At 39.7% G+C, this 16406-nt stretch overlaps 1 protein-coding gene across 6 annotated transcripts in view; it reads left to right on the forward strand.

Moving 5' to 3' along the window:
* The window catches only part of fip1l1a (FIP1 like 1a (S. cerevisiae)), a 120031-nt gene that overhangs the window by 87573 nt on the left and 16052 nt on the right, over nt 1-16406 (forward strand). For all 6 annotated transcript variants that reach the window (XM_043690917.2, XM_043690926.2, XM_043690936.2 and 3 more), the window contains 2 exons: nt 2524-2579; nt 5049-5292. In XM_043690917.2, coding sequence (XP_043546852.2) covers nt 2524-2579; nt 5049-5292 — 300 coding nt within the window. The remainder of the gene's footprint in view (nt 1-2523; nt 2580-5048; nt 5293-16406) is intronic.

A 16406-nucleotide genomic window follows, 5' to 3' on the forward strand; every position in this document is an offset into this window, starting at 1 on the left:
TGAGTTGGCTGATCTCGGTTGAGATGTCAGGACTCAATAATTGCTATCAATACTCTTAGTTCAGGAAAGAGAATATGATCCAGGGTTCCCATTCTTCATGATAATAGAGCTCTTTCTGGAAGACCGTTTGTGTGGATGTCAAAGCACAGTTGTACTGTCAGATGGTGACCCGAGGCTGTTGAAATACACCATGCTGACTGTAGAAAGAGCAAAATTTGGCGGAATTTCTTTCAAAGAAGCAGACTATCTTGTTGCTATGTTAAGTGGTTTGCATTTTATAAAACCTTCCCCATTTCCAAAACAGTGCTAAAATTAACTGCTTGTAACTATTTTCACATCATGGTTCACTCATTACTTATTTCCATATTTTATTTTACTGTGATATTGATTCCATTATTTGAAATGATTCAATGGTTTCCTGTTACATACAACTCCATGCAAGTAATTGCAGGTAGGAAACAGATTGGATAACGGTTGAGATTTTGTTTGCATTAGGATTGCCTAGCATCTATACCACAGAAATGGGCAATATCAATCATGAGCTTTTCTTGAGTAAGTGTTGTGCTGTTGATGTGATATACGTGATTTATAAGAGTCTATGGGAAAGTGCCAAATGATTTTAAAAATTGAAGCCACTGGAATAAAGCTGCAAGAGCAAGATTGGCTGAATGGCAGAAAACAGAATAATAGTCAATAATTGACTTTAGGATGTAAAGTAAGGTTCATAGGAGCCAGAGTAGACCATGTAGCCCCCCCCCCCCCCCCAAATTCATCGCCGTTCTTCAGAGGGCATGCTTTTCTTGATATGTTAATATTTTAATCTTGCACATACAGCATGTAATTTCAAATTTTTCATATGGCCTGAAACATAGTGAATTAAGAGGAGGATAATAGATTTCAACAGAGAATAGACTGGTAGAAAGATGGGCATGTGTAAATGAAATTCAATGAAGAGAAATCTGAAGTGGGACGTTTTGGTAGGAAAGAGGATTAGAGTTGAAAAAGTAAAATTTTAGAGTGTGTGTGTATATGTGCACAGATTATGGAAAGTGGTTTCAACATAGCAGCATCTAGTACAAAAGTAAAGAAATTACAATGAACTCATCTGGAGTAATGGTTTACCTCAACTAGAGGATTTTATGCAATTGTGGGCAGCACATTTTCAGAAGAATGTGAAGACTTTAGAAAATGGAGTGGAAAATCTTAACAGGAATGTCCTAGGGACTAAGCATGTCATTTAAGTGAATACATTCGTGGAACTGGTGTTTTTTCTCCTTGGAGAAGTTTGGGATAAAGTTTGACAAAGCTGTTCAAAATCATTTAGGGATCCGGACAAAAACAAAGAACAATGGACCCTGGAAATCTAAAACTCAGCAGGTCTTGCAGCATCTGTGGAGTTAAAAACAAATTTAAAGTTTTGAGTCAGATGACTCTTCATAAAAAGAGAAAATGGATTGGAAAGAGTGTTTGTACTGATGATGGTCAGGGAGACTGGTGAACTGTTGAGTAGAATACATGAAGAGAGAGGCCAGGGAGAGAGAAAAGGAATAGGCAAACAAAGATCTGATGGTAAGTGGTGAGAGAAATGCTGAGTGCTAACAAGGTAGACAAACACATTCCATTGATTTAAAAGTCAAATACTCATAATAAGTTGCATGACGAGAAAATTGATAGCAACATGATAAAGTTTTATCAAACAGCAATAGCTAGAATCTGTGATGTGAAGTAATCAGATTCATTTGTGTGTTTCAAAAAGGAATTGAACAAGAGAAAATTGGACTATTGGGAAAGTGGAACTAGCTGAGTTGCTCTTGCCGGACCCAAGGCTGGTTGAATATCCTGGATCGCCGTTCAACATTTTGATTTTGAACAAGAATTTTACTCATTTAAAACCTGTCCACAATTTAAGTTGAAATTAGGTCCTTTTTATTTTTATCTCTCGATTACTGTTTGAATGCTTTGAGATCAAGGCTACATAGCCAAATGCAAGCTACAAAACCATTATAAATACTATCTTTCAACATAACACATGGGCAACTGTACTTCACCGGTCAAAGTGAATACTGAGAGAGTTGATCAGTAGCTTTCTCTCCTCTGAGACTCCCTCACTGTGATGTAGCAATGGTTATGATGTGTAACTTCAGATAGAACTGACTCATGCCTATGCATACTCTTTGGTGCAACATGCACCACTGTATCTCCCTAAAGAAATTTCCAATTTAATAACTGATGCCAAATTGTGGGGAATGTGGTGGGTTAGGTTGTGCCCATTAGAAGCTAAGTTAATACTACTTAAGCATGTTTCATATGGCCATTTACAAAACAGGTTTTTGACCATACTCTAGGTGAGAGGTTTGATCGTCTGATCCTGCTACTGAGTTCCCATGTCAGTACTTTTAGTAAGGATGGCATTTTATCTGGTGATTCATCTATCGCTGTTTTGAATGTTCAGTTGCATCTCTATTTTCTTGTGACATAGGTGACACTTCAGTCATTAAAATTTTTTTGTCTTGTGACTTCTAGTGGACCTCCAACATACAACAACCGTACTACTGCTGCATTTGGTTATGCAAGCAATGGTAAGTGTTGCCTGTTAACATTTGCCTTGTAAACATTTTGAGTTAGCTGAAGAAAATACTTCTGAATATTCTAGTAATTTATGTTTAGATATTTTTCTTTTGCAAATTAGTGAATGCAGATGTGACATCCTTCTGTCTTTTTTTTTTATTTGATCCAAAATTTTTTTCATAGAAGTATTTTTCTTAATTTCAGTGTGAAATGGTAATGATGTAACTGAGGGCTGTTGGCTTAGAAGACCTATTAAACTGATCCAAAAATTTACACTTGTTTGTTGCTAATTTTTTCCTTTCATTAATGGTTAATTACGATACCTATTGTGATACGTAAAATTTTAAAATCAACATTATTTTCATCACAACAAATGAGATGAAGGATTGATTTAAGGGAAGTGGACAAAGTAGATTGAAAACTGAATGTTTACTTTTTAGGATCTGCACCATCTTGTGCTTAATGGCTTTGTTATTACATGTAGACTATAAAACTGTTTGCTGGAAATGGGTGTTGATGGTAAGGCTGTATCTATCTATTTCTGGATCAGTGGTGCTGGAAGAGCACAGCAATTCAGGCAGCATCCGAGGACAGGCAAAATCGACGTTTCGGGCAAAAGCCCTTCATCAGGAATAAAGGCAGAGAGCCTGAAGCGTGGAGAGATAAGCTAGAGGAGGGTGGGGGTGGGGAGAGAGTGGCATAGAGTACAATAGGTCAGTGGGGAAGGAGATGAAGGTGATAGGTCAGGGAGGAGAGGGTGGAGTGGATAGGTGGAAAAGGAGCTGGGCAGGTCGGACAAGTCCGGACAGGTCAGGGATCGAGTTGCTGGAGGTTAGAAGCTAGGATGAGGTGGGGGAAGGGGAAATGAGGAAACTGTTGAAGTCCACATTGATGCCCTGGGGTTGAAGTGTTCCGAGGCGGAAGATGAGGCGTTCTTCCTCCAGGCGTCTGGTGGTGAGGGAGCGGCGGTGGAGGAGGCCCAGCACCTCCATATCCTCGGCAGAGTGGGAGGGGGAGTTGAAATGTTGAGCCACTGGGCGATTTGGTTGATTGGTGCGGGTGTCTCGGAGATGTTCCCTAAAGCGCTCTGCTAGGAGGCGCCCAGTCTCTCCAATGTAGAGGAGACCGCATCGGGAGCAACGGATACAATAGATGATATTAGTGGATGTGCAGGTAAAACTTTGATGGATGTGGAAAGCTCCTTTGGGGCCTTGGATAGAGGTGAGGGAGGATGTGTGGGCGCAGGTTTTACAGTTCCTGCGGTGGCAGGGGAAAGTGCCAGGATGGGAGGGTGGGTCGTAGGGGGGCGTGGACCTGACCAGGTAGTCACGGAGGGAACGGTCTTTGCGGAAGGCGGAGAGGGGTGGGGAGGGAAATATATCCCTGGTGGTGGGGTCTGTTTGGAGGTGGCGGAAATGTCGGCGGATGATTTGGTTTATGCGAAGGTTGGTAGGGTGGAAGGTGAGCACCAGGGGCGTTCTGTCCTTGTTGCGGTTGGAGGGGTTGGGTCTGAGGGCGGAGGTGCGGGATGTGGATGAGATGCGTTGGAGGGCATTTTTAACCACGTGGGAAGGGAAATTGCGGTCTCTAAAGAATTAATCTATCTATTATCTATTCATATTCACTCTTTGCCTGTGAATGTGATGACGAGTTTAGCTGACCTTTTCTACAGTGGTTTTCTCGGCTACTTCAGAGGTCATACATATAAATACAAACAGATGGAGATGGCAGTTTTCTTTCCCTTAAGGACGTTAGTTTATAATTGAACTTTTACAAACATGATCTTCGCTTACCATAGTGCTAACCCACATATTATTGGATTTGTTGGTCCAAATTTTGCAGGCAAGAGCAGACAAACAATCCAAGCTGTTCATTGTACATCCACTCCATGTGTACAGGCTTTTACACTGAAATTTAGAATAATTAGTAAGCAAAAATAATATGCTTTGGTTTCCATATGATCATTCAAAGTCACCTGTACAGAGTGGCAACCTGTAGAGACATGTAGAAGGTGTGATCACATGGAGTTGGTGAAGTAGATAATATTCAATGCATTTAAGGAAAAGCTAGACAAACGTGGAGAATATGGTACTGTTGAGTTTAGATGTGCAATGATGCAGGAAGTTTAAATGGAACTTTAGTATCAGCTCAGACTGAATATCCATTGTAATTCTAGGTTAATTTTCAAAAAATTAAAATCTGAGACAAAAGAATTCTATACTTGTTTTAAAATTAATTTTACAAGCCATAGAGATTATAAGCAATTAACATTCACCCAGACAATTCAAAATCTACAGAGTGAAATAGGCAAGCTTTTAGCTTTTTTGATAGCTGTACCACTAATGCAAGCATTGGGTCAATAAATTTGGCACAGTCTTGTGGTTATTATCTTTGTCAATATGTCATTTCATATTGTTTGATAGACAGTGGAAAGTAGTAATATTGCACCATATTTCTTATTTCACACCTTTGCCCTTCAGATTATGCTAATCTGACGTATCCCAATATCCCAGTTTCATCTTCCTGGAGTACTTTAATTGATAACAACAACAAGCAACCATCACAGCAACAGCAATCGCATTGGGATTATTACCCACGGAGAGAGAGGGACAGGGATCGTGATCGGGAACGAGAGCGCACAAGGGAGAGAGAACGAGATCGGGACAGAGAACGGGACCATGACCGAGAGCGTGACCGCAGTCCGAGTTCAAGTGTTTATAATGGGTGAGTTACTTAAAAAGAAAAAGTCGGAATGTTTGTGGCTATAATGTTTATAGTGTAACTATTTACTGTGTACCATTAACGTACACATTGTTAGCTTCTAACTTGCATGTTTGTTACTAAGGAAAGAGAATTGTTTTTTTTTTACAATCTTAGTATGATTTTGTTCAATTGTACTTCATTCCAATTTAGTTTGGGCGTGCTAGTAAATGAGTAGTGTTACATGGACTTTTTAGAAAAATATTGACTGCTGAACATCAGACCTGACCTAATGGCTTGTAAGAAGCTGTTGATTGGTACAGAGTAGGGGTGTTGATGCTCTACACTTATGATTAGGCCACAGCGTCCAATGAAGTAGTACTATTTTTGTCACAAATAACTAACATTGGCATGTGAAATGCACCCACTTCTTAAAAGTTCTTGGTATTTAATAAGATAAATGCAGATACAACAATATAATTAAAATAGCACCGAAGCTCCTAGTGAATGTGTGGTAAAATTATAGATTTCACTGAGATGGTTCAACAGTAGAATTCTTATTTCACTGAAGTGTCAAGCTGACAATCCTGTTGTCTTTGGCTGCACCATTATATTTCATTGCTCATGGATTGGCATCAATAATACCTTAGGAGGCTTTTTGGTTAGGTAAGAGTACTAGAAGATGAGCAGTGGAAGACTAAATGGAGTAGGAGTACATAGAACATAGAACAGTGCAGCACAAGAACAGACCCTTCTGCCCACGATGTTGTGCCAAACATGATGTCAAATTAAACTAATCTCTTCTGCCTGCCCTTGCTCCATGTGCCTCTACTTCTTGCATATTCTCTTAAACTCCCCTATCATATCTACTTCGACCAGCACCCCTGGTAGCATGTTCCAGACTCCTACCATTCTGTGTAGAGGGGAAAAAACATGCCCCCTAGATCTGCTTTGAACTTGCCCTCTCTCTGGAAACTTAAATGTATGCCCCCTAGTATTAAACATTTCAACTCGGGGATATAGTTTCTGACCGTCAACCCAATCTACACATCTCATAATTTTGTAGACTTATTAAGTCTCCCCTCAGCCTCTGTCACTCCAGAGAAAACAGCTGACTTCTTCTGGTCTCTCCTTATAGCTCATACCCTCTAATCCAGTCAGCATCCTAGTAAATAAGAGAACTGCGGATGGTGTAAATCAGAAACTAAAACAGATGTTGCTGGAAAAGATCAGCAAGTCTGGGAGCATTTGTGAAGAGGAATCAGAATTAATATTTTGGGTCTGCTGACCCTTTCCGAAACATTAACTCTGATTTCACCCCACAGATGCTGCCAGACCTGTTGAGCTTTTCCAGCGACTTCTGTTTTTATAGCATCCTAGTAAACTACTTCTGCACCCTCTCCAAAGTCTCAACATCCTTCCTGTAATTTGGCAACTAGAATTGAACCAAAGTCTTATAAAGCTGCAACATGATATCCTGACTCTTGTACTCAATTTCCCACCCAATAAAGACAAGCATACCATACACTTTCTTTACCACCCCATCTACTTGTGTGGCCACTTTCAGGGAGCTACAGACCTGAATCCCAAGATCCTTCTGTACATCACTGCTGTTCAGGGTCCTGCCATTAACAGTGAAATCAATGTGCATTTGTTTAACATTTCAAATTTTCAAGTGAATCAGAGCATCCCTGAAAGAAACCCTTTCATGTATTGGATTAAAATCCTGGAACTCCATCCACAACAGTATGAAAGGCTTGTGCCCGAAATGTCGATTCTCCAGCTCCTCGGATGCTACCTGACCTGCTGTGCTTTTCCAGCACCACACTCTTGACTCTGATCTCCAGCATCCGCAGTCCTCACTTTCTCCCAGCATTGCAAGTCTGCACCAAATGGACTGCTCTAGTTCAAAAAGGCATTTCACCCCGACCTTCAAGGGCAATAGGGATGGGCAATAAATGATGATCCGACAGTGACACCCATGTCCCATGAATAAATATAAAAAATGCTTTTCACAACCACAGATGTCCCAAAACCATTGGCAGCCAATCTTTTTTTTAAAAAGACTGTAGTCGCTGTTATGTGTAAATGTGGTAGCAGATTTACACGAGGCATGCTCCCATAAACAGCAATTTTATAATGACCAAATCATCTGTTTTTGGTATTGAGGGATAAACTTTGGCTGGAGACCAGGGGAACTCCACTATTCTTTAAAATAATACCATGGAACCTGAGCAAGCAGACTGACTCTCAGCTTTATTGTCTCACTGCACCTCTAATAGTGCCATGCTCCCTCATATGCATTAGTGTCATCTTAATATTTGCTCAAGTCCTTGATGTGAGCACCTAACTCCTGAAATTGAATAAAACTAATTTACGGATAGAATTCAATTCATGCAAAGTGTATAAAAAGATGTATATCATTCAAGCATGCAAGTCTGTTCTTCCATTCTATCATTACTCCTGAAAACAGATTCATACGGTCAAAACTTTTCATCTTGCATTTATCAGATTAGGTTAGTTGCAAGAATACCAGCTCTCAAAAGGAGCAACATCATATGCTTTACAAAGAAAGGGTGTTGATTGCTTGGCACATTGATGCTAGTTAAGATGTTGCCACAGAGATTGTATGAGAAGACAATTGTACCCATTCTTCAAGCACAAAGAACATGTTCAAATATTGTGTCTGCCTTGATAAATTCAAGATGAAAAGCCTCCAACAGGACTGTTTTTCACTAAAATTGAACTTCTTTACTACCAAGTAACTTTTCAGCTCTGTTTAGTTTGATCTTATTCAATACTTTTTTGATGAACATACCAAACAAAAACGTGACTGAAAGCTTTCAATAGACTTAGCATCCACAATCTTTGCTGAGAAGAGAGTTCCTGATTTTCAGTATTGTTTACTCGGAGACTGCTGCCTGACTTCGCTCCCAATAATAGCCTTCTTATAATTTTTTTACGATTATTGCTCCTTGTACCAGTGTCTATGACATAGGAAGTATTTTTTTTTCAATTTATCCTATTGAAATCTTTTTATCAACAGTATTTCTCATTCTTTTTTTTAAAAAGAACTGTTTCATGATATTGCAGTCATAAAATAATGAATTCAGATGGTACTGTTAATGAAGAGATGGGCTTGCCGGGTATGCAGTAACGTAGCACTTCTTTTACTTCTCACCTGAAATGGAGTATTCTGTCCAGCAACCAATGTTGGGACAATTTTTGTCCCAACATTGTCAGAGGTGATGGAGAAATACACAGCCCTATGACTCAAAGTCTTCAGCCATCTGGTGCAACGTGTTTCCATTCAACTTCCAGAATTGTTATTCTGTTATATACATAGAGGTGCTGGCATTTTGTTCTGTGAATGTTCACATTATTAAAACTCATTTTGATTACAGACTTGTTTACTCCTCTCCCTACGCTTGGGCTTTTTAATTCTCATTTTGTTTTTCACAGTTTTGTATATGTAATTGTGGGATATATGAGCAGAATACTATCATTATATCATTTCCTGTATCAGGAACTTGAAGAATATGCAGAAAATTCGCAGGGAATCTGGTCTGGTTTAGATTCAGAATAAACATTTACGCGTCTGTACAGTTTGATTTGAATGGTTGCAGCCGTTAGGTGTGTTTTTTGGGTATACAGATAGTGTGTAAGGGCATTTTGTACTTTTTACTGTGGAGCCATAAAGAAAGCTTGTGTGTGTGTGTGTGTGTGTGTGTGTGTATGCGTGTGTTACAAATTATACTGTGAAAGCATAATGAACTAGAGCATGTAGGACATCTGCTTGTCGGGTAACTTGCAGGGGCCAGGAGGAGGGCTGGTCACTGATAGCTGGCCAAAATGAATTTTAATGACTACCAGCCCAGAAAAAGTCTCTGTGCTGATGCCAAAATTATTCTAAATGGGGGAGGAGGGCTCAATTTGGATGAAGTTGAATTATTTACCATCTGTGCCAGAGCTGCTGCCACATGTCTTGGGGAAGAAACGTAAGAGGCCCTTAATTTGTAAAAGCTGAGTTGGAAATAAGAGAAAAGGTGGAAAAGAGCTCCAGATGTCAGGTAAAATAGGAAGATTAATATTAAAAACTTCAGGTTATCATCTACTTCTACTGAAGAGAGCACACTAGGAAAAAGAGCACAGGATTCAAGGCATTTTAAGGATAATACATGAGATTCATGATACAGACTTGAGACTCTGTAATTTTTTTTTGGTAGGTATTCAAAATCTTATTAAACAGATCCCGTCTCAAGCAAGTTGATGTCTGCCTTTAGATGACTGCATTAATGGCCCAAAGGTTTTTTTCTGATTTTTTTTTATTGGATTATGGTCAGATTTATTTTTTTCTAAGGCATAATGTTTAGAAACCTGAATAATGTTCACAAATGGTCTATTAGGATTACTGCCTAACAAAACACCAGTTTTTCATACCATACTGCTGAATTTTCCCCTTGCTGTGATGGCAGGATGGGTAACAATGTGGTGACGAAAATAGAGGGAGTTGCATCAGGACAGGTGGGACAGTTTGCATCACCCAGGATGGAATTAGGGGTACAGTGTGCTAGCATGTATCATTGTGATGCTGTGTTTGCTCTGTGTAGTGGCCCTGAAGTCCATGGCAAAATCCAGCCCCACAGTTGATGATAAAGTGTTTAAATCTCAAATTGAACAGTTTGTTTTTGAAGTAAAACCAAAATTGATTTTGTGTTTCTCAACTATTTTAGGAAAAATCTAATTCAAAGTAAGCAGTTAAAATTAGTACTGAACACCAAAAGCAATGTTGGCTTTTTATGAACTTGTGGTTATCCTGTCACATTACACACAATTGGGGTTTGACACAGCAGTGTTCAAAATACAAGTAGGAAAGTTTGAGATGCACAGCACTCTTGTGGGGGCGCCAAAGTGGAATACAGTCAGTGAGTTCAGATATTAATCACTTTATGTTTGGCTTAAGAGACTGCTGCTGTAATTTAGTTGGTGGGAGATGTGCACTATTATTTTATAATGTTTTTTGTTCTTTATCCCAAATGTGCTCCTGTTTCATTTCTCTCTCTCTCTCTCTCTCTCTCTCTCTCTCTCTCTTCCATTTCTCATCCTTCTTAAATTTTTACTGAACCAATCTATTAACATTTCCTTTCTTTATCTGCTGTGTTGATAAAATGTAAATACCATTTCTTTACCTGGGCTGGTAACCTGAAGCTTCAGCCAAGTGATGAAAAAGCTTTGGTGTGGCTAAATATCTAAAAAGAGAAGTGTAAAGCATTATTCTCATCCAAGAAAAGTTCTAACAAACTTTCTAAGGAAAAGAATTACACTGTTTTCAACACACAAAAATTGAGAGTTTTATGCTTGAAAGCAGAATGCACATGGCTTCAGCAGTACTGACAGAGTTTGAAAATTCAGCATTATATTTGGGAGAACTGATGTGCAGGAAGAAAAACCAAGCTGAAACAAGGCAAACAGAAGCCTTGAAGTAAAGTGGATTCTCAACTGTGAGAAAACGTCAAAGTAATTGATTCCTCATGTGTCATTACTGAAGTATGACATCAGGAAGTGTTTACATTTGCAAGACTTGTCCAACAGGATTTTATATCAACAGGTACTATGCTCAGTAGTCATATGATCTTTTAATGGTGTGGTTACTGGTGATGGCACTGTGCAATCATTGACAAAGAAACTTGTTATGGTGGTATTAATACAGGCTGTTTCTGTATTATAAAATCATACAGCACAGAAACAGATCCTTTGGTCCAACTCGTCAACTGTGACATAGTTTGTTTGCCAGCATTTGACCCAAATCCCTCTAATCCCTTCCTATTCATATATCCATTCAAATGCATTTTAAATGTTATAATTGTACCTGGCACAACCTTCCTCTGGCAGCTCATTCCCATACAGGCACCATCCTTTGTGTGGAAGAAGCTACCCCTTGGGTTATTTTTAAATTATTCCCCTCTTGCCTTAAAACTTTCATTGCTGAGAACATTGAGTATGGGAGTTGGGATTCTGAATGTATGTCTGAAGATGTGCATTGGGAACCTGTGGAAGCCCTGGTGCAGGGACATATGTGAGAATTGCCCTGGAGGTTTCACATTCCAATGGGCAGTGCCCCTGCTGCCTAAGACCCTCTGCAAATGTTCATGATTCTGAAACAAAGTTGGAAACTTTGGACAGTTTTGTGCAATTATCTGGATAGCTTCCTGGGAAAGATTGGATAAATTAAAACCTAGCATGACATGTGGATAACTACACAACTCTGTGCCCCCTACCCAATCAGACTATCCCTACCTCCCTCCACTGTCCTACAATGCCAAAGTTGGCCTAACTATCACCCTCCTCTGACCCCCTCCACTTCTGCAACTCAAGCTCAACTACCTCCCCCTTATCCATCCATCTGTCTATCCATTCACCAACTTTCAGAAACTGACCTTTTAAACTTACTGTACAGCAGCTGCAGCAGTATAAAGTATTTGTATTTTCTACACTGATCCTCTTTATGGGTCTGTGCATCAATTATTGCACTGTGGCAATTCTTCTGCATGATATGTTGGAAGTCAGATCCCTTTAAACATTGCCAGATCAAAGTGCAGATCTCTGACCTATCAGTGTCACATGCAGTAATGCTGATCAGAATATTTGAGCCTCCGTAAGGTGATTCAATGAAGTTCAATAAAATAGCTATTTTCTTGGTGGAAGAATCCAGGACAAAGGGACATAACCTTAAAGTTGGAACTAGATTGTTCAGTATTGAAATCATTAGACATTTTTCATACAAAGGGAAGTTTAAAAAAATCTAGCAGCTGTTCACACTCAAGATTGTGGATGTGGTGTCAATTTTCTTTTAAAAATCTGGGTTTTATTTTATAAATGCATCAAGGGATGCAGAACAAAGGTGAGTAACATGAATTTGAAGTACAGATAATTTTGTTTTTAATGAAGACTGTGGTAGACTTAAGAGGGGAGGGGGTCAGGTTTGAGTGGTAATATCATTGGACTCATAACACAGAGGTCCAGACAAATTCTATGGAGAATTAGGTTCAAATCCCACCACAGCATTGATTAGAAATTTAACTCTGTTAATAAATCTGGGTTTGGAAGCTAGCTCAGTTTCATGGGCACCATTACTGCCATCAGTTGTAAAACTTGTCTGATTCAGGAAAGAAAAGTCTATTCTTATCTGGTCTAGTCTAAATGTGACTCCAGACTTACAGCAATGAAGTTTGACTCTTGGCTCTCCTCTGAAATGGTGAAGCAAGGGCACTCAGTTCAAGGGTAGTTGGAGAACAACTGCTGGCCTTCCTCATGATGACCATTTCCCATGGCAAAAAAACTTACCTTATTTTATCAAAAAATATTTTTGAAGTGGCATAATGCTCTTTTATTAACTGAACACTGATGGTTTCTCACAGCAATTTCTAAGAACGTTTGAAAGGCCCACAATAAGCCATTTAAAAATGAGCTAAGCCTCTGGCTTACAGTGCAAGTGTGAAGATAGGAAGCTGCAAAATGTTGTTGACTTCATGTTACATGCTGCAACTTTAGAATTACTGATCTTGTACCAAACTATGATTTTCCCTTTGAGCTATATCATAGAGCTTGATTATGTGTAAAGTGAATGTTAGGCAGTAAATACAATTGGAATTGGTATTAAGGAGATACGAGCAAGGAAACACTGTTCTTTGGGCTGAGGTGGCATCTAGTGTGGTAAGTGCTCCCGTTAACTGAGAGGGGTCAGGTTCTCTGGAGAAAAAGGGATATTACCTTTAAACTGGAAGCAGAAATTCAGAGTTGATGGGTCCAGATGCTACATTTTCGTATATAAATTATAACACTTATAATGAGTTCAAATTAATTATACCACATATCATTTATTTCAATGTGAAAGATTAAAGTTTTCTGTGAATCACTCCATACCCCAGTGCTTTCTCATTAATGAAGGTAGAGACAGCATTTAGATGGAGTATGTACCGTTTGAAATTTTCTGCCTATAGGCAATGGAAGTGTGAATGGTGGAGGTGCATTGTGGTCCTGACTGATATGTACACTTTAATACCATGCATATGGGCTGAAGGTATGTAATGTGACTGATTCATAGCACTGAGCTGCAAATGGCCTGTTTGCAAGCTGCGAAGACGGCAGACTTAGTTGTTTTTTGGAAGAGGTTAATTCAGAGCCCACATTGAGCTGCTGTCAGAACAGATGCATCCATCGAGAATATTCCCAGGAACTTCGACTTCACTTTGACCTGTTAAAATTTTGGACTTTGTTGCCTTGTGCGTGCACCCTGCTCCTTTCACAGTACTGGCTTTTTGAGATTGTAGCAAGACACAATGGGGGACAGAGAGGGGTAGGTGAGAAAATAGTTGTACAGTGAGAGTTGAGGGCTTCTCATAGACATTGATGTCTTATTTCTGAGGCACAATAAGGTTTGAACTTTGCTTCATTCTCCAACATTGCAGCAAGAAGACTAAATGTTGTAATGCAGTCCTGTTCTGTGTGGCTGTTGGTGCTTCAAGTTAATGGATCACAAAAGCAGCCCCAATTATCCCTTCAGACAGTTCTGTCAAAATTGTGTTTTGCAACCGAGAAATGCTGAGAAATAGAATCAGTGTTGCACATAACATATTTCTTTGTGTATTGTTTGTGAAAGCATAACTGAATGTACAAGGTAAACTTCCTATTACACAGTTTGCAACGAAGAGAGTCTCCCAATTCTGACTGTTCCTGCATGTTCAACACCGTTAGCAGAGTTAAGAGATACTAAGACAATTGTCCTCACAGTATATTGATATTCCAGCTAAGAAAACCGGTGAGTGTTTTCTAAATATTTCTCAAAATATTGCTTTTTTTAAAAAAAGCTATTGTCTGTAATCTAGTATGCATTCAATGTAATTAATTCCAAGATGAAGGTGAGATCTTTTTAGTTACATTTATTATGTGCTGAGTTTCTACCTGACGATCAGGGTATTTGCAAGGTCAGCCCCCTATGCCTTTTTTCTCTCTGTTTCCCTGTCTTGCCCTGTCCCAAAAAACATTGCACAGTTCTCTTTGGTACACCGGAGTGGTTTTGAATATTTTTATTATTTACAGGAAGTCCATACCCCTAACCCCCACGGATAACAAGGACTGCGTGTACTTAATTTTCTCCACCACAATATTTTAGTACTTTATTGAAATTACTTTTCATTATTGATTGGCAGCAAAATCACTGCGGTTCATCATCAAAACAGCTTATATTTATATAACACCTTTAATGTAATGAACATTTTTAAACACTTCACAGGGCACTAAAAATCTAATATGACACTGAGGTACATAAGATTAATGACCAAAATCTTGATCAAAAAGGTTTTGAAGGAGAAAAGGGAGATAGAGAGGCAAAGGGAGGGTATGGCAGAGTTTGGGCCCTAGGCAGTTGAAGACATGCCAACCAGTGATGAAGCTCGTAAAATTGGAGTTCACAAGAAATCAAAACTCAGGAGTACACATGCGGTGGAAAGGGTACAGTTTGAGGAAATTACAGAGCTTCGGAGTGATTTGAAGACCAGTATGAGAAGTTTATATCAAGACATTGCTTGACTGCAATTCCTAATGGGTCCAGAGGTGCATGGACATGTATGAATAGAGTCTGGAAATAATGAAAGCATGAATGAGGGATCAGAATCTTCCAGGCCTACTTCGAGCTTTTAGAACGGTGAACAGGGGAACTTAATTGGGCACAAGCAAAACTTCAGTTTCCCAATTGAGAGTTCAAGTTTTGCAGTTACATTCTCAGAAATATTCGGGAAAATCAGATTTCCTGACTTCTTCCATTGGAATCTTGTTTAGCATTCATTACTTTGCATATCATGGACATGGAAGATATAGAGTGTAGGGAAATAAATGGTGACATCTTGAAAAATGTCCATATTACAGAGGAGGAAGTGCTGGATGTCTTGAAACGCATAGAAGTGGATAAATCCCCAGGACCTGATCAGGTGTACCCTAGAACTCTGTGGGCCCTTTGCTGAGATATTTGTATCATTGATAGTCACAGGTGTGATGCTGGAAGACTGGAGATTGTCTAACGTAATGCCATTATTTAAGAAAGGTGGTAAGGACAAGCCAGGGAACTATAGACCAGTGAGCCTGACGTCAATGGTGGGCAAATTGTTGGAGGGAATCCTGAGGGACAGGATGTACATGTATTTGGAAAGGCAAGGACTGATTCAGGATAGTCAACATGGCTTCATGCATGGGAAATCATGTCTCACAAATTTGATTGACTTTTTTTTGAAAAAGTAACAAAGAGGATTGATGAGGGCAGAGCGGTTGATATGAACATAGAACATAGAAGAATACAGCGCAGTACAGGCCCTTCGGCCCTCGATGTTGCGCCGATCTAAGCCCACCTAACCTACACTAGCCCACTATCCTCCATATGCCTATCCAATGCCCGCTTAAATGCCCATAATGAGGGAGAGTCCACCACTGCTACTGGCAGGGCATTCCATGAACTCACGACTCGCTGAGTAAAGAACCTACCCCTAACATCTGTCCTATACCTACCCCCCCTTAATTTAAAGCTATGCCCCCTTGTAATAGCTGACTCCATACGTGGAAAAAAATTCTCACTGTCGACCCTATCTAAACCCCTAATCATCTTATACATCTTATCAAGTCACCCCTAAATCTTCTTTTCTCCAATGAAAACAACCCCAAGTGCCTCAGCCTTTCCTCATGGTTTGTCCAATGTGTGCAAGAGGGTTTCCTGACACAATATGTAGATAGGCCAACAAGAGGTGAGGCCATACTGGATTTGGTTCTGGGTAATGAACCAGGCCAGGTGTTAGAATTAGAGGTAGGTGAGCACTTTGGGGACAGTGACCACAATTCGGTGACTTTTACTCTAGTGATGGAGAGGGATAAGTGTGCACTACAGGGCAAGAGTTATAGATGGGGGCAGGGAAATTATGATGTTGTGAGGCATGACTTAGGATGTGTGGCCTGGAAAAGTAAGCTTCAAGGCAAGGGTGTAATTGATATGTGGAGCTTGTTCAAGGAGCAACTATTGAGTGTCCTTGATAAGTATGTGCCCGTCAGGCAGGGAGGAAAGGGTCGTGTGAGGGAGCCGTGGTTTAATAAGGAAT

Source organism: Chiloscyllium plagiosum, unplaced genomic scaffold (assembly GCF_037043375.1).
Source record: "Chiloscyllium plagiosum isolate Xiang-an unplaced genomic scaffold, Cpla_swu_hap1 HiC_scaffold_1, whole genome shotgun sequence".
In the NCBI taxonomy this organism is placed as follows: domain Eukaryota; kingdom Metazoa; phylum Chordata; class Chondrichthyes; order Orectolobiformes; family Hemiscylliidae; genus Chiloscyllium; species Chiloscyllium plagiosum.